This window comes from Myodes glareolus, chromosome 9 (assembly GCF_982192425.1).
Source record: "Myodes glareolus chromosome 9, mMyoGla1.1, whole genome shotgun sequence".
In the NCBI taxonomy this organism is placed as follows: Eukaryota; Metazoa; Chordata; class Mammalia; order Rodentia; family Cricetidae; genus Myodes; species Myodes glareolus.
The window spans coordinates 3,112,678-3,128,069 of record NC_142034.1 but is presented as its reverse complement, the minus strand read 5'-3'; the positions used below and the strand labels follow the sequence as shown (position 1 = coordinate 3,128,069).

At 47.9% G+C, this 15,392-nt stretch overlaps 1 protein-coding gene across 2 annotated transcripts; it reads right to left on the bottom strand.

Annotated features, from left to right (window-relative positions):
• Positions 1–890: 890 nt before the first annotated feature.
• Eif4a3 (eukaryotic translation initiation factor 4A3) lies at positions 891–11,298 on the bottom strand. 2 transcript variants are annotated; one of them, XM_087909691.1, is made up of 12 exons: positions 11,065–11,298; positions 9,073–9,145; positions 7,498–7,627; positions 6,935–6,997; positions 5,839–5,971; positions 5,596–5,676; positions 5,133–5,274; positions 4,770–4,908; positions 4,166–4,281; positions 1,429–1,536; positions 1,223–1,350; positions 891–1,116 (listed from the first exon to the last, which is right to left on the bottom strand). In XM_087909691.1, exons 1-12 carry the CDS (start codon positions 11,231–11,233, stop codon positions 1,100–1,102), a joined length of 1,299 nt encoding a protein of 432 aa, XP_087765817.1. In that variant the 5' UTR covers positions 11,234–11,298; the 3' UTR covers positions 891–1,099. The 2 variants fall into 2 exon arrangements, with proteins under 2 accessions (XP_087765817.1, XP_087765818.1); XM_087909692.1 differs by having other exon boundaries at positions 7,561–7,627; positions 11,065–11,297.
• Positions 11,299–15,392: the final 4,094 nt, after the last annotated feature.

Here is a 15,392-nt window from a genome sequence, read left to right as displayed (position 1 = left end):
TCACATCCCAGGCCATACTCAAAACAGCCTTACTTTAGCAAGTGTGGAGAGCGTGTGGCGGGACCCACTGCGATTCTCACCCTGCCAAGTGCCCAGCACCACTACCAGCTCTCATAAGCCACCCATGTCTTCTCCAGCAATCCTCCGTTCAAATCTTCCCCTGCTTTTGAGAAAAAGCTGGCCAGTCTAAAACCTACACAAAGCTCATTTCTGTAACCAGCACAACATGGTGGTGGAGGCTTCAAATAGCACAAATCAAGTTTGCTACATACAGATATGGGCTGCAATTTAAGGGAGTTGTCCTGTCATCTGCAGTCACCCCTCATCTTCAAGGCTCCAAGGCTGCTGTGGTCTTAGTCTCCTCAGACCCTGCTGTTAGCCAGGGCTATCTTGAGCACATGCAGTCATGTGAGAGGGTGGGTAACCCCAGGGTGACCTGGCTGAGTGAAGACACGTACGCAGGGTCTGGTTTACCGGGTCATGTGACTACTCTAGCATCCACAACTTAACCACCACGAGCTCCAAGAGGCCACGCCATACGTGCCTCCCGCTTTCTCCCAGCCTGTGCTTCACTCTTCTACGTTGGTGCCATCTGAAGAGGTCACCCCGACAAGTCCGTGCCTCCCGCTTTCTCCCGGCCTGTGCTTCACTCTTCTACGTTGGTGCCATCTGGAGAGGTCCACCCCAAGTCCGTGCCACAGATCTTTTGCTATCATCTTAAAGAAACGTTTGCAAACCTGAAATCACTATTTCCCTTTCACTTCTACTATGGGTTTTCTCGTCTTGACTCTTAAATGTCTCAAAGGTGGATTCTGCACGTAATGTGGAGTTAGGGAGAAAAATGGCCAGACCAGGAAAGCTGGTGACACCACAAGAAATCTACACTCAAGTTCATGGGAAAATTTCCATGTTTAATGTAAAAGTCTAGAGCATTGGATTATTTACATGTGGGATAGAAAAGATGGCAGCGCCCAAGGGTCTTCCTGAGGGGCTGTGAGAAGACAGTTCATTTAAACCCCATTAAATAGAGGCTTCCCGTTTCCAAGGAGGAGCTCACGATAGGCGCCATATCCAGGCCCTTGATGCACGAGCACCAGCTTCAGATCAGGTCAGCCACTGAAGGAGAAGAAAGGCACGTTAACAATGCCACACGTCACCCCCCCCCCCCCCATTCCTAGTAAGAAAGCCCCTCCCACAGCCCCCAGAAGAACCAGCAACTTGCCATTCATGGGCATCTCGTCTATCTGGGTGGAGTAGTACTGTTCTATGTCCCTGAGGATGCGGATGTCATCATTCTTCACAAAATTGATGGCCACACCTTTGCGGCCATATCGCCCCGATCTCCCGATTCTTTAGAATAAAATATGTGTTAGTAAAGAGCCACAGGGATGAAGGCCAACAGTCTTGAGCAAAGGAAGGAGCACACACCTGTGAATGTACAGTTCTCTGTTGTTGGGCAGGTCGTAGTTAATGATGAGGGACACCTGAGGGACATCCAGGCCCCGAGCCCAGACATCTGTAGAAATGAGCACTCGGCTGCAAAAGAAAAGTCAGAAAGGTGAGAGCAGAGTGGCCTCTGGCAGTTTTAAGTAGTCTGGCCAAGGGCCCTGAGCAATCACATCACCCACAGGTCACCGGAAACCTGCTACAATTACTTAAAATGTGAGTCCAGCCCCTCCAGGAAAACATGACTTTTGCTTAGCAAAAATCCTATTATGAACAGGAACCTACTGATGACATTTTTAAATCTTAAGCTCAACCACTCCCATACTACAGTGGCTACTCTGCCCAAGTGGTGCCACCTGCCCCCCAGAGGCCAGGCATACATGCTAGCACACCTGAAACATGTTTGATCCTACCCGACATGACTCACATAAAGACCACATTAATAAGAACCCTGTCACCTACTGACAGGGTGACTAGAAAGAAGAGGGACTCCTGTTTCCACTGCACGGTAAGGGAAAGCTGGAGAGCAGGTGGGTGTGGCTTCACTGCCTTGAGCTGCACCACAACTGAGCCGGCAGGAAGGGGAAAAAGGCCAAAGCAGCATGTGAGGCCAGCAGGCCAGAGACTAGATAGTCTAGAGATGACAACAGGACACAGAGGTGAGGAAAGAGATGACAAATACGTCTAAATCTAAATAAATTCTATCCTGCCAGGCACTCGGGAGGCAGAGGCTCTAGCTTAGTCTACAGAGTGAGTTCCCGAACAGGCTCCAAAAAGCTACAGAGAAAACCTGTCTTGAAAAAACAAACAAACAAAAAATCTATCCTATAAAGCAAAATGCTACTGTGGATTAAAAGGTAATTTAATTAAAAGAGATTAAAATTAATCTCTCAGCGCTAAAAACACAGAATTACATGTGTTGTGTGCATGTACACGTGTACACACAAGCACGTATGTTTTAACATCCATGAATCCTAGGCTGGGGCCTAAACAAATCCAGATCCTTGTACTGTCTGGAAAGACAGGGAAAGTAGCTATCAATAACAGATATTAAGAACAGAGATGGTAATCGGGCAGTGGCGGTGCACACCTTTAATCCCAGCACTTGGGAAGCAGAGGCAGGTGGATGTCTGCATGTTTGAAGCCAGCCTGGTATACAGAACTAGTTTCAGGACAGCCAGGACTGTTACACAGAGAAACCCTGTCTCGAAAAACAACAACAACAAAAAACTTCACAAGAAAACAAATAAAAGTATGGTATCATCTCCAGGGTAGCTACTAAATGACATAAATTTAAAAAAAAAAAAGAAAAAATACAACCTTCAAAGAGAAAGAAAAGTAAGTTCAAAAAAATTAAAAAAGAAAAAAGGAACAAGAGGGAAAATTCACTTACAAGCTGATTAATTTAGATGAGTATACTCTAAATGGCTAACTTCAAACAGTGACTGGCTGAAGTCCTATACTCAAAAAGTGAAGGCAGGGATCACAAGTTCAGTGCCAGCCTGAACTGTATAGACAGAGCTGCTGTGGAACAATGGTCTTGTACCCTGTCATTTAGATTGTATTGTTTTAATAAAACACTGACTGGCCAGGAGCCAGACAGAAAGTATAGGAGGGGCAACAAGAACAGGAGAATTTTGGAAACAGGAAAGCACAGTTTGCAATTGTCACCCAGATGCAGAGGAAGCAAGATGAGAACACCTCACTGTTAAACGTACCAAGCCAAATGGCTAACACAGGTAAGAAAAAATTCTTAAATTAGCCATAAGGGCTAATTTAAGATGTAAGAAAGAATTAATAAGAAGCCTGAGCTAATACGCCAATCAGTTTATGATTAATGTAAGACCTTTGTGTGTTTCTTTGGGACTGAACAGCTGCTGGACCTCTGTCAACACAGAGCCTGTTGCAAAATCTGAAAACCAAACAAACACCAGAGAGGGGAGGCAACAACTGTCACACTAGTGACACACCAAAACCAACCCCAACTTGTTTCAAAAATACAAAAACAAGATAAAAGGCCCACTCCAGTAATGCTGAGGGAAAGGCCGGCACAGGCTTCAGAATCCCAAAGGGGGACTTGTACATCCCTATACAAGCTGAGGACAGATGCCAATGTATCCAGGAGATAGGTCAGTGAGATCGCTCAGTAATTTATTTAGTTGGTAAAGGAGCTTGCTGCCAAGCCCAACAACCTGAGTTCAATCCCTGAGACCCACATGGTGGAAAGAGAAAACTGACTTCCACAAATTAGTTCCTGACCTCTGCACACTTTAATAACACACGCTACCTTACACACACAGGAACAAATAAACAGTCATAAAAAAGAACACAAAGGATGACCTCAGCTACTCAGTGACAGGGGAAAGGCTGCTGACAAGCTGAGGAATCAGCAGCTCAAGTCTGGCTGGAATGTCCTGCTCGAGGACACACACAGCCGCAGACATGGCCCAGAGGATCACAAAGCAGACCTGAATCAAAGGCACAAGCTCACTCACAGGTCAGCTCTCTGAGCACTGACAGACCCAACACCTGGTCACCAAATGAACAGAGAACAATGCAAGGGTTCCTGCCAGTTCACCACTAAGTCAACAGCCCCCACAGGGCAGCGTCCACTCAGAGAGCTCCATCATTTTCCACACCTGGGGTGGGAAACAACATGAGAGCCCCGAGGTCAGTACCATCTGTCCTTCCACAGGAGCCAAAGCTGCCAAAGGCCTACCTGGCACCTGAGCGGAACTCCTTCATGATGGACTCACGCTCCTTCTGGGGCATGTCCCCATGCATGGACGACACAGTGAAATTGGCTTCTCTCATCTTCTCTGTCAGCCAGTCAACCTACAACCAGATCAACAATGTGCTTATTTACCCAGCCGAGATCCACCTATAAAATGGCAGCCCTCAGTAGCAGACACTCGCAAACAGCTGCACAGGGAGCTCACCCACCCCCTGCAGGGATGGGCACACCTAGGAATTCTTTAGGGGATCACTTCCAGGGACTACCCACAGGCCATCGCTTCAATCTACTGGGCCTAAACCTGAGCTTAAACCAAAGACATTAAAATTATTACAGAAAAACACAATGTCAGTATCTACTTTTACATCTTAAAAGATGGGTCTTGTTATGGTTCCTGGACTCCAGAAATTTTCCTGCCTCAGCTTCCCTAGCAGCCCTCCCACTTGGCCTAGTCTCACGGTTTCTGTCTTATCATACTGTCTCTAGCCAGTGGCTTTAGCACAGGAACCCAGAGCAGAGCCACACCCTGCCTGCCTTTGGCAGATCCAGCCTGCGGTCCCTAAGGACACAAGAGAACAAGGTGACACACCTTCCTCTTGGTGTTGCAGAAGATGACAGCCTGGGTGATGGTCAGCGTGTCGTAGAGGTCACACAGAGTGTCAAACTTCCACTCCTCTCTTTCCACCGCCACGAAGAACTGCTTGATGCCTTCCAGAGTCAATTCATCACTGGCGGACAGATAAATGCTCACGTCACTCTTCAAACCAGGACCTGAGGGACAAGGCCACCTAAGAGCACCCAGCCCTCATCTCTCCTACCACAAAGGGCTGGATCCTGAACTTGCCTGAACCTTTCCCAGTTTCCACAACCTTGGATATCAACCTCAGAACAGAGAACACCCACTGAGCTCAGACTTAGAAATGGAAAAGGGAATCAGGGCATGCATCCTTACCGCTTCACCAAGATGCGGATAGGGTCGGTCATAAACTTGTTGGTCATCTCCAGGATCTCATGAGGCAATGTGGCACTGATGAGAACCACCTGTGTGGCTGGCGGCAGGTACCTGTACACATCGTAGATCTGCTCCTTGAAACCTGGGACAAAGATGAGCTCAGCTGTGGCTTTACAGCTGTCACTGGTCAGAGCAAGTTCAAAGGCGAACACCCTAACCTTGACAAATAAGCTGCACCTCAAAGCCACACAGCAATGTGGGCTGAAGCAGGCAGTGTGCAGTCAAGAGAGGATAGGAATACTTTAACCATGGAAACATTACAACAGGAGTTTCAGGTCCCAAACCTCCTAAGACACACTGCTTCTCCAGAAAGCAAGGACTGTCCCATCTCTAGGAGACAGAGACCTCACTGTGAAAACGTAAGACCTGACAATATGTCAGTAGAAAATTCTGGTCCCCTTACCTTTGTTCAACATTTCATCAGCTTCATCCAAAACCAACATCTTGATAGCCCGTGTCCTTAAACTTCTACGGCGAATCATATCTGTGTAATTAGATTTTTGAAAGAATCACACTTGGTTCTTTGGAAGGAGCTATTTGCACTGGTCCCTGTACATACCACCAGGCGTGTGCGAATGAACCACCATGACCTTGAGCACACTGCACAGATCCCACCCACAGCCCCGTTCTCAACAGAGGTGCTCACCAAAGACACGTCCCGGGGTGCCTGCCACAACATGCTGCCCATAGTCCAGCTTCCGGATGTCCTCCCCAACATTGGTGCCCCCGATGCAAGCGTGGCACTGTACATTCATGTAGTCCCCCAGAGCCAGCAAACCCTGAAGCAAAACAGGTTTACACGCAAGACACAAAGTCAGTTACATCTAAACTGTCATTTCTACTCTAATTTGAAATAACCAACTATAATTTATTCATAATGATAAAACTACAAGATTTCTTTTCTCTGCCAAAAGGAGATTCATTTTGATGGTTTCTTGTTACTGAAATGGCGTACACTAAATGATGAAACGCTAGAGAGTTCATAATCCCACCATACTAACATCGCAATATATACCCCTTCAAGATTAAAAAAAAATCACCATTTGATTAAAATGGAATTCATTTTCCTATAGAAAAACTGTCTCTCTACACTAGTGCTGGGGCTGACTCACTATAGGTGAGTTCACCACCACATGTCTAAGATCATGAATACATCAAACGAGTAGAAGCAATGATAAATGATAGGGGAGTTCAGCCAATCACATTCTGTCCGTGGGGCGTGTTGCCCTAAGGCAAAAATTTACCTATAAACCTGGCGGGTGCGCTTCCCAGCTCTCTCTCTTGGCCCCTGTGTTCCGGACAGACTTCCCTTTTTTATTAAAAGCTAAATCTTTTATATAGTATCGGTCTGTTTATTCTATCGATCAACCAGGCCCGCTACAGATAAAAAACCACCAGATTCATACAAAGAACTGTAGGCCGCCTAGCAAGCACAGAACTCTGGAATCCATCTTTTGGTGCTGTGAAAACCAACAAGGAAGAAGGAAAGCACTATTATCAAATAGTATGCAGGTTGGAGGGAAACACGAGTCTGGGGGGGTCAAACTCGGGTGTGAGCAGCACGCTCCTTCACCCACTCTGCCATCCTGCTGGCCCCGGGCAAACATGGGAAGAGAAAACAAGTCTCAGACCAACAGTCCATTCTCAGACACCTGGAAACACAACACTAATCTTTCTGCTATGTGGCCTTGCACACGCCAGGAGAGCACTTTCCCAGCCCGACACCATCTTTAATGCCTCACCTTCTGAATCTGTACAGCTAACTCTCTTGTTGGAGCCAAGATCAAAGCCTGGGTTTCTCGAACCTGGTGAATAAAAGAAGACCATGAGACTGGACAGAAGAGTGGGTTCTCCTGCCCCTCCCCTCCGGTCTCTTACAAATAGTCCCCGCTCTGCTTTCAAGCCCACCTTTTAAAACAGAAACTCTGGATTCCACATAGAGAACCTGGTTTTTGACCAAGTCCAGTTTATCACACTAAGCTGCGATTTCCGGTCTCAGTATTGTTCATACTCCTTGCTAACAAGCACTCAGGCTAAGGACACCAGCTCCCATTAGCTTTGCTGCTCTTTCCTAACAGGTCTGAGGAGACACTAAATTGTAAAGTCCAGCAAGAGCGCCCACACACCAGGGCTCTCCTATGCAGGTCACAATGTCCTCTATTTTTTGAGTCAGGATCTTATTTTGTATCCTTGGCTGGCCTAAAATTTGCCATGAAGAGCTGGCCTTAAACTCAGAGCTCCTCCTGTCTGCTGGGATTAAAAAAATACAACCACACCCTACCTAAAAACAGTATTCTGTACATACCGCATTGGCAGAGCAGAGACATCTCCTGGGATTAAGGAGAGTCTGCTGCGAGTGGCAGCTCACCTGGATATCTAAGCACTGGAGGACTGAAATGCTGAAGGTGGCCGTCTTACCGGTGCCAGACTGAGACCTGTTTGAGAAAGCACAAGAGCAGTTATCAGAGGAAGAGGGCACCAACGACCCTGTCCTTGCTCTGGCGACCTCTCCTCAGCAGTGTTCCAAAGCCCTGGTTACACACTGGGGCAGCATCTTTCTAGACATCCCCCCCTTTAACCTCAGTATCGTAACTACAAAGGTAAGACCCACATACAAGGACACAACTTTTAATTTTTAATTTATGTTTCTGTGTGACTGAATGCCACATGGGTGAGGGTGCTTTCAGAGCCCAGAAGAGGGTGCTGGATCCCCTGATGCTGGAGTCACAGGCAGCCGTCTGTGTCAGTATGGGTACTAAGAAGTAAACTTGGGAGCTGAGCAAGCCATCACAGCCCCAGAGATACGACGTTAAACTGCTACAGATGAAAATAGTGACATGGCTTGTGCACCAGGGACGGAAGAACTTCAGAGGGGCAGAAAAGGTCTCTTCCCTTAGTGCAAACGGCACCTAACATTTTGGAGTATAGCTTAAAAAATTTTTGAAATTTGAAAATTAAGGCAAATAACAGTTTAGAGTATAGTTCAGTAATAAAGAAGGCCCTGGATTCAGTACCCAGCATGTGGAGAGGAGGGAAATAAAGCTATTAAAACAGTATCTTACATAAATCGACATTCAGGGCTTCGGGTATACGTCGGTAGTAGAGCTGTTGTGTGCTGTGTACAATGACTTGGATATGACCCACAGCACCAAGCACCTCCCCAAAATACACATGACAGCAATTTGACTTAAAAGGAATCTTTTTCTTCTTTTGTTTTTCAAGACAGTGTTTTTCTGTGTAACAACTCTGGCTGTCCTGGACCTAGCTCTGCAGACCAGGCTGGCCTTGAACTCACAGAGCTCTGCCTGTCTCTGCCTCCTAAGTGCTGGGATTAAAGGTGTGCGCCACCATTGCCCAGCAGAACCCTTTTCTAGATGAGAAAAAAAGGAGTAAATGCTGAGCTGAAGGTGGGTTTGCGCGGAGTGCAGAGACGCCGAAGCAGACTCGGCTTCCCTTAGCCCTCACCAATGTCACTGACCCCAGCTTGGTGTAGGAGGTCCTCCTGCATTTGTGTTGCTTTCACTGGTTAATAAAGAAACTGCCTTGGGCCTGGTGACAGGGCAGAACTTAGGTAGGTGGGGAAACAGAACTGAATTCTGGGAGGAAGAAAACAGAGAGAGAGAGCCGCCATGAAGACACCAGGTCAGATATGCTAAATCTTTCCAGGTAAGCCATGACCTTGTGGTGAACACAGATTAACAGAAATGGGTTAAATCAAGATGTGAGAGTTAGCCAATAGGAGGCTAGAGCTAATGGCCAAGCAGTGTTTTAATTAATACAGTTTCTGTGTGATTATTTCGGGTGTAAGCTAGCCGGGCGGCCAGAACAAAGGGACCCTCTCTCCATCAACACCAGCTGGCTCTTGGCACCCACAACTTACTGTGCTATGACATCTCTCCCCTTAATTATCTGTTTGATAGCGCGTTGCTGGATTGCTGAAGGCTTCTCAAAACCTGTGAACACAAAGGGGGAAAGACTTAGTTCCCACAATGTGACAGAGCCAATGCCACATAGCACAAGCTCCCAGGATACACTTATCTGATTCTAACTGCCAACTCCAGGCTCCCAGGAGAACCCACATCTTTACAGACTAGCCAGGGAGATTACCTATGAAGACGGTATCTATAATACCAACACTTGGAAGAGCATCAGGAGTTCAAGGTCAGCCTAAAACACATGAAACCCTCTTTGCAATAAAACCATAAATCGATGGTAGCACACACCTTTAATCCCAGCACTCGGGAGGCAGAGGCAGGCAGATCTCTGTGAGTTCAAGACCAGCCTGGTCTACAGAAGGAGTTCCAGAACAGCTAGGGTTGCACAGAGGAACCCTGTCTCAGAAAAACTAAACAGAAGCACTGCAGTTGCTGCCCTTCCTACCAGCAAGCACTCAAACCCACTTGCTGCTTGTCATCTCAGGGGACTGGACCTGCACAGGCATGATGTGGGAATACCTACACTGCTCTCTCACCTGGGTATAGCCCCATTATCTAGGCACCACCCTAGATAGACTGGGGACAGTCATGCACTTCCTTAATCCCAGTACTAGGAGGCAGAGGCAGGAGGATCTGTTAATTCCACGCCAAATTTCTACATAGTCAGTTCTAGGACAACCAGGGCTACACAGAGAAACCCTGTGGCGAAATCCCCCCCCACCACGCCAAAACAAAACAAAAAAACAAACACCAAAAAAAGAAAAGTGTTTTCCAAGTAAACACAGAACTTATGCAGAAAGGCTGTACTTCATTTTTATACTTTTAAAAGATATAGCTAGCACAAATTCACAGCTCAGCAAAGGGCTTGTGATGGTTATTCTTGGTGGTCAATTTGACTATATCTGGAATCAACTAAAAACCAAACTGGGCACCATTCAAAGTGGGAAGACCCACCTTCCCTAGTCTACAAAGTGAGTCCCAGTTCAGCTAGGGTTATGTAGAGACCCTGCTTTTTAAAAAAAAAAAAAAAAGAAAGAAAGAAAGAGAGAGAGAGAGAAAGAAAGAAAAGGAAAGAAAAAAAAGAAGAGCCAAGCTTGGTGTCACACACTTTTAATCCCAGCTTCCAGCACTCTGGAGGCAGAGAGGCAGGCGGATCTCTGTGAGTTCGAGGCCAGCCTGGTCTACAAGAGCTAGTTCCAGGACAGGCTCCAAAAGCTACAAAGAAACCCTGTCTCGAAAACAACAACAACAACAACAACAACAAAAAAAACTCTGAAAAACTAGGAAAAATAACAGCGTTCAGCCTCTCTCAAATGCTCCTACCTAAGCAGATACCACCGACATCACTCGAAAGCCAGGAATGCACTCATCTGCCACCAGCAGATTTTAGCGTACCGCTCTTCCCACCTCATCCCGCCTCCACTACTCGCTCCACTCCAAATCCAGACACCAAAACAAACTTTCAAACTGTAAGCCCAACCCTGGCGCTTTTGCTCTAGACTGCGGTGGCTTCCCGCTGTATTTAGGAACGAATCATCTCATGACAAGGGGTTTCCTTCTGTTCCTGGCGCACAGGGGCCAACGGCATCCAGGAGCCGGGAGCAGCTGCCCTCCTCCGGGAGCTCCCTCTTAACTGCCCCTACCAATCTATCCCTCTACCCGGTAACTGGTGTCGCTTTTCCCCACCAACTCCCATCGCTTAAAGCACCTTGGCTTCGCACTTTCCGCTTCCCTAACAAGGTTTACACTCCGCGAGGCACGGACCTAGCGGATCCGCAGCCCCTGCCCTCCCATCAGAGCCTCGGGGCGCTTACACGGTCACCCGCTACTGCAGCGACGGTGAGAAGCCGGCCCTGGGCCCCGGAGCCGCGGGCTCGCACTCTCTCCGCCCGGCGCAGCCTCCCCGCCCTGCCCGAGCCGCCAGGCCCGCGACCCACCGTAGGCGTAGATGCCGCGCAGCAGGTCCTCCCGCAGGCCCATGGTGTCGAACGTGGGGGTCACGTCCACCTCCTCGCTGGTCTCGAACTCCACTTTGGTCATGTCCTCCTCTTTGAGCAGCCGCTTCCGCGCGGAGCCCGACGTCGCCATCGTGGCCGTGGCCGCCATGATTCCGAGTCCACCGAGAGGTGAGGAGCGCGAGCCGCAGCGGCGGGAACCGGAAGCAGGGCTCGCGCGGCCGGCCCGGTCGGGAGGAAGTGACGCCACCGCAGCGCCGTGGAGGAGCCTCGTCGGGCGGAAGTGGAGAGCGCGAGGGCCGCAGCAAGAGCCGCTCCTATTCTCGCGATATTTGGCGAGAGGCGGGACTTGATTCGCTATTATACACTATACATGGCGCTGCGTACTCCTGCGACGTTCATGAAAATAGGGCTTTTTGAGTTTCTCCTGCTTTCGCGGAATAGGGACATAGGGACATGGGGACCTGGGGAGGTGCAGAGGGACACTACGGTGTCCCTGAGGGCACGGAGTAAAAAAAGATGGCACAATTCCGTCCGTTTAGCCCTTATTCCCCAGCGCTGCCTTTGTTGCCATGGCAACCCCTGCGCCAAGAAGCCCTAAATCCGGTTTTCGCCGCCTTGCGAGTGCTGTGGGAAAGATGAGTGTGTTCAGACCCGCCAGCTGTTTTTGCCTGGGAGACCAGGCATCGCTTAAGCCGCCATCCCATCGGAGAATCTTTCAGTGCCTCTGACCCGGCATCGTGACGCCCATCACTCTGGAGGGTCCTGGTTTGCAACCGGGCATGTCTGCTTTGTTAGTTTTTGAGGGTGGATCTCAGGATCTGTCCATATTTGAGCCATAGCCCCAGTCCTAGGAAACATTTGCGCTTGGCTTCTTTTTTTTTGCTTTTGAAGAAAGATGGCGAAACTGTTAAGAGCAGTTGCTCCCTTCTAGAGAGCCAGAGATCTTTCCAGCACTCATACCCGCTTGCGTCTCCACCTTCTGGGGATCCAATTCTGGCTTAGGTGAGGGCCACTGTCATGTACACACACACACACACACACACACACACACACACACACACACACACACACAGGTCTTTAAAAGCTACTATTAAAAGGGAACTCATTTTATCTAGGTAAGTTTAGTCTGGAGAAGTTGTGAGTCGCAATGTATCCACGTTAAAACAAGTTATTGACGCCTTCTCTTGAGAGCTTGGCTCCTGCTCTGGTATCAGGATTTGTGTACACCAGATAACCGATATATGTGTAAGACTATTATATCAGAACATTAAAGACAGAACTGGCCCCCCTTCTGAGACTAAGTAAAATATGAGCTCATGTTCTCCTGTCTTCTCACTCCACAAGGGTTTATTCCATGCTCTCATGCTGTTTTGCAAACCTGACTCGAGGGGTTGTTGTGCAATCTCTGATGTAAAATACACATGAATTTTAATGACATTGTAAGAGAAAAATGTAAATTTCCATTTCATACTGCCTGTTGAAATTAGTCTAGTAATAGCTTAGGGATACTGTTTAAGAGGCTGCTTAATTTCACCCCCCCCTTTTTTTTTACTTCATCAAATGTAACGACTAGAAAAAAATTATTATATTCTTATTGGGCCACTTTGCTCACATATCTTTTTAAAAAATTTAATGTGTCTGTGTGTGTTTATGTGTGTTCACATGATGGATGTAAGTGGGATGCCATACCACATCGTAGGCGTGGAGGTCAGGGGACAACTTTGTAGAGTTTTTCTTTCCTTTTACCTTTATGTGGGTTCTAGGATCAAACCCAGGCCATCAAGCTTGTCTAGCAAGCTCTCTTAGCCCATGAGCCATCTTCCCAGCTTGCTTTATAGTTTCTTATAGTACCCAAACAATTTAAAGACCCTCATTTTGTTTTTAACAGTTGTAGGCATCTGCAACCTAGTCAAGCATGCCTTTGTCACTTGCCTTGTTATTGTATTTGATCAACATGGTTACATTGTATTTTATATTACGTACCTCCTTACCTACTTAAAAGCAATGGTTTAGTCTAGGGTAGTGACATATACTTATGACCCCAACATTTGAGTGGTGCAGTCAGGAGCTTCCAGAGTTTGAGGCCAGAATGGACTGTGTGAAGAGACTGTCTTTATAAAAATAAACTATTAAGAAAGGGCTGAAGAGATGGCTCAGTGGTTAAGAGCACTGGCTGCTCTTGCATAGGATCCAGATTCAGTTCTCAGCACCCGTGTCAGGAAGCTCACAGTTCTAGGGGACCCAAGGCCCTCTTCTGGCCTCCAAAAGCACCTGCATGTATGTGCATACACACACACACACACGCATGCACACGCAAATAATAAATTGCTTAGTTAATTAAAATAATAAATAACTGACAGCCCTACTTGACAATCTATAATTTCAGTGTTTCAGCTGAGGGATTAATGTGATTCTTATAAATCTCAACCACCATTACAAGCAGAGGGTGCAGGCAAATGTCTCACCTATGTTATTGATGAAAAAACTAGGCTCAGTCCTACATTTACAGCAAGGGAGAGACAGGCCAAGCTCAGAGTTTCTATTACAGTGGCTTTATCCTACACTCTGAACTCTGGAGCCCTAGACACCTTGGCCTCTCAAGGGAAGAAGCTTCCATGTGACAAAGGTGGTCAGGCCCATTACTCTTGCCCTTAGCACACTTTCTCATTAGCCCCACATTGCCTGCCCACTGTGTTTGGGGGTTGTGCTTAATTTAAGAAGGGCAGGGGTATATCTACTCAGCTTCCTAGTTTCCTTACCGTAAGTAAACAGTTGCCAGCTTGCTCACTCCTCACATCCAGGGAAAGAAGGCAGAACACAGACAAGGTCCAGCTGAGCGGGAGCACGGCAAACGCCTGTGGGAGCAATGGGGGAGACGAGACAGTGCTAAAGTGGGCTCTGCTTAGGAGCCCATCTGCACCCCCCGAGATCCTGGGGTCAAGGATAAGGTGGGAGTCTCCTCCTGCCCAGGGGTGGGGGAAGCTCAGGCAGCCCCATCCTCAGCCATTGTCCCCACTACAGAGGTTGACATACTAGACCAAAGGAAATTCAGAGTTGTCCACCACCCAGTATAGGTGCAGGTGTACAGCAAGCTGCTCCACCCCAGCAGGACAGGAGCCATTCCCAGTTCTGGACTGGGGCTCATTTGCCTTCAATGAGTGTTTATTCCAGAGAAGGGCAAGACTCATGAAACCCACAAATGAGATAATTGCACGTGGTATAGTTACTGTGTTGTAAATAAAATAGGACAGAGTAGAAAAAGCTACTGAGTTTCTGGTTTTACTTGGTGGCTAGAGGAAAATGTCACCTGACTTGAGGTGTTCATAGTTACAGCCAGGGAAGGGACAGCAAGAAGGCGCATAGGCAGAGCGAGCTGGAGGGAAGGGAGAAGGGCCACATCCAGCAGGGCCTCGCAGACTGTGATTGCCACAGAGCCCCTTCCAGATGGGGCAGGGCTGGGGAGGATGAGTTCTGACACATGAGCTGGAAAGGTGGCTTGGCTGCATAGGGAGAGGAGAAGGAGATGCTGAAGCTCTGAAGAGAGGGGGCGGCAGCTGTCTGACACTGGAAATTTTAGGTGGAAGTTTACAGAGCTGGTAGTTGGCAGGGCTAGGTGGGGCTGTCAGGATTGCAAAGATTTCTGGGTCATGAGATAGGAGACTCCGGGGCCTCGTGCTAGGAATAAGTAAGGGGTGCAGCAAGAGTTGTGGCGCGGGGTTTCCCTTTGTGGTGGAGGGGTGAGGAAAATGTTGTGGAACCAGCTCAGAACAGCCATGTGAATGGCGTCCGGATGGACAAGGAGGCTTCCTTGGGCTCCTGGTTCCCACTGATGGAGATGCTGGTCATGGTGGAAGGCTGTTCTCAGTCCCCTGTCTGGGTGGGAGGACCTTAGGAATTGTCTTTCTTTTCTTTCTTCATTTTATTTATTTGTTTTCGAGACAGGGTTTCTCTGTAGCTTTGGAGCCTATCCTGGAACTTGCTCTGTAGACCAGACTGGCCTCGAACTCACAGAGATCCTCCTGCCTCTACCTTCCAAGTGCTGGGATTAAAGACATGTGCCACCATGCCAGGCAATCTTTCCTTTTTCTTTCTTTCTTTTTTTTTCTAAGTTTTATTTATTTATTATGTTTACAGTGTTCTGTCTGCATGTATGCCTACAGGCCAGAAGAGGGCACCAGATCTCATTACAGATGGTTGTGAGCCACCACGGATTGCTGGGAATTGAACTTTGGATCCCTGGCTGAGCAGCCAGTGCTCTTAACCTCTAAGTCATCTCTCCAGCCCCCAACCTCAGGACTTTTCATCTG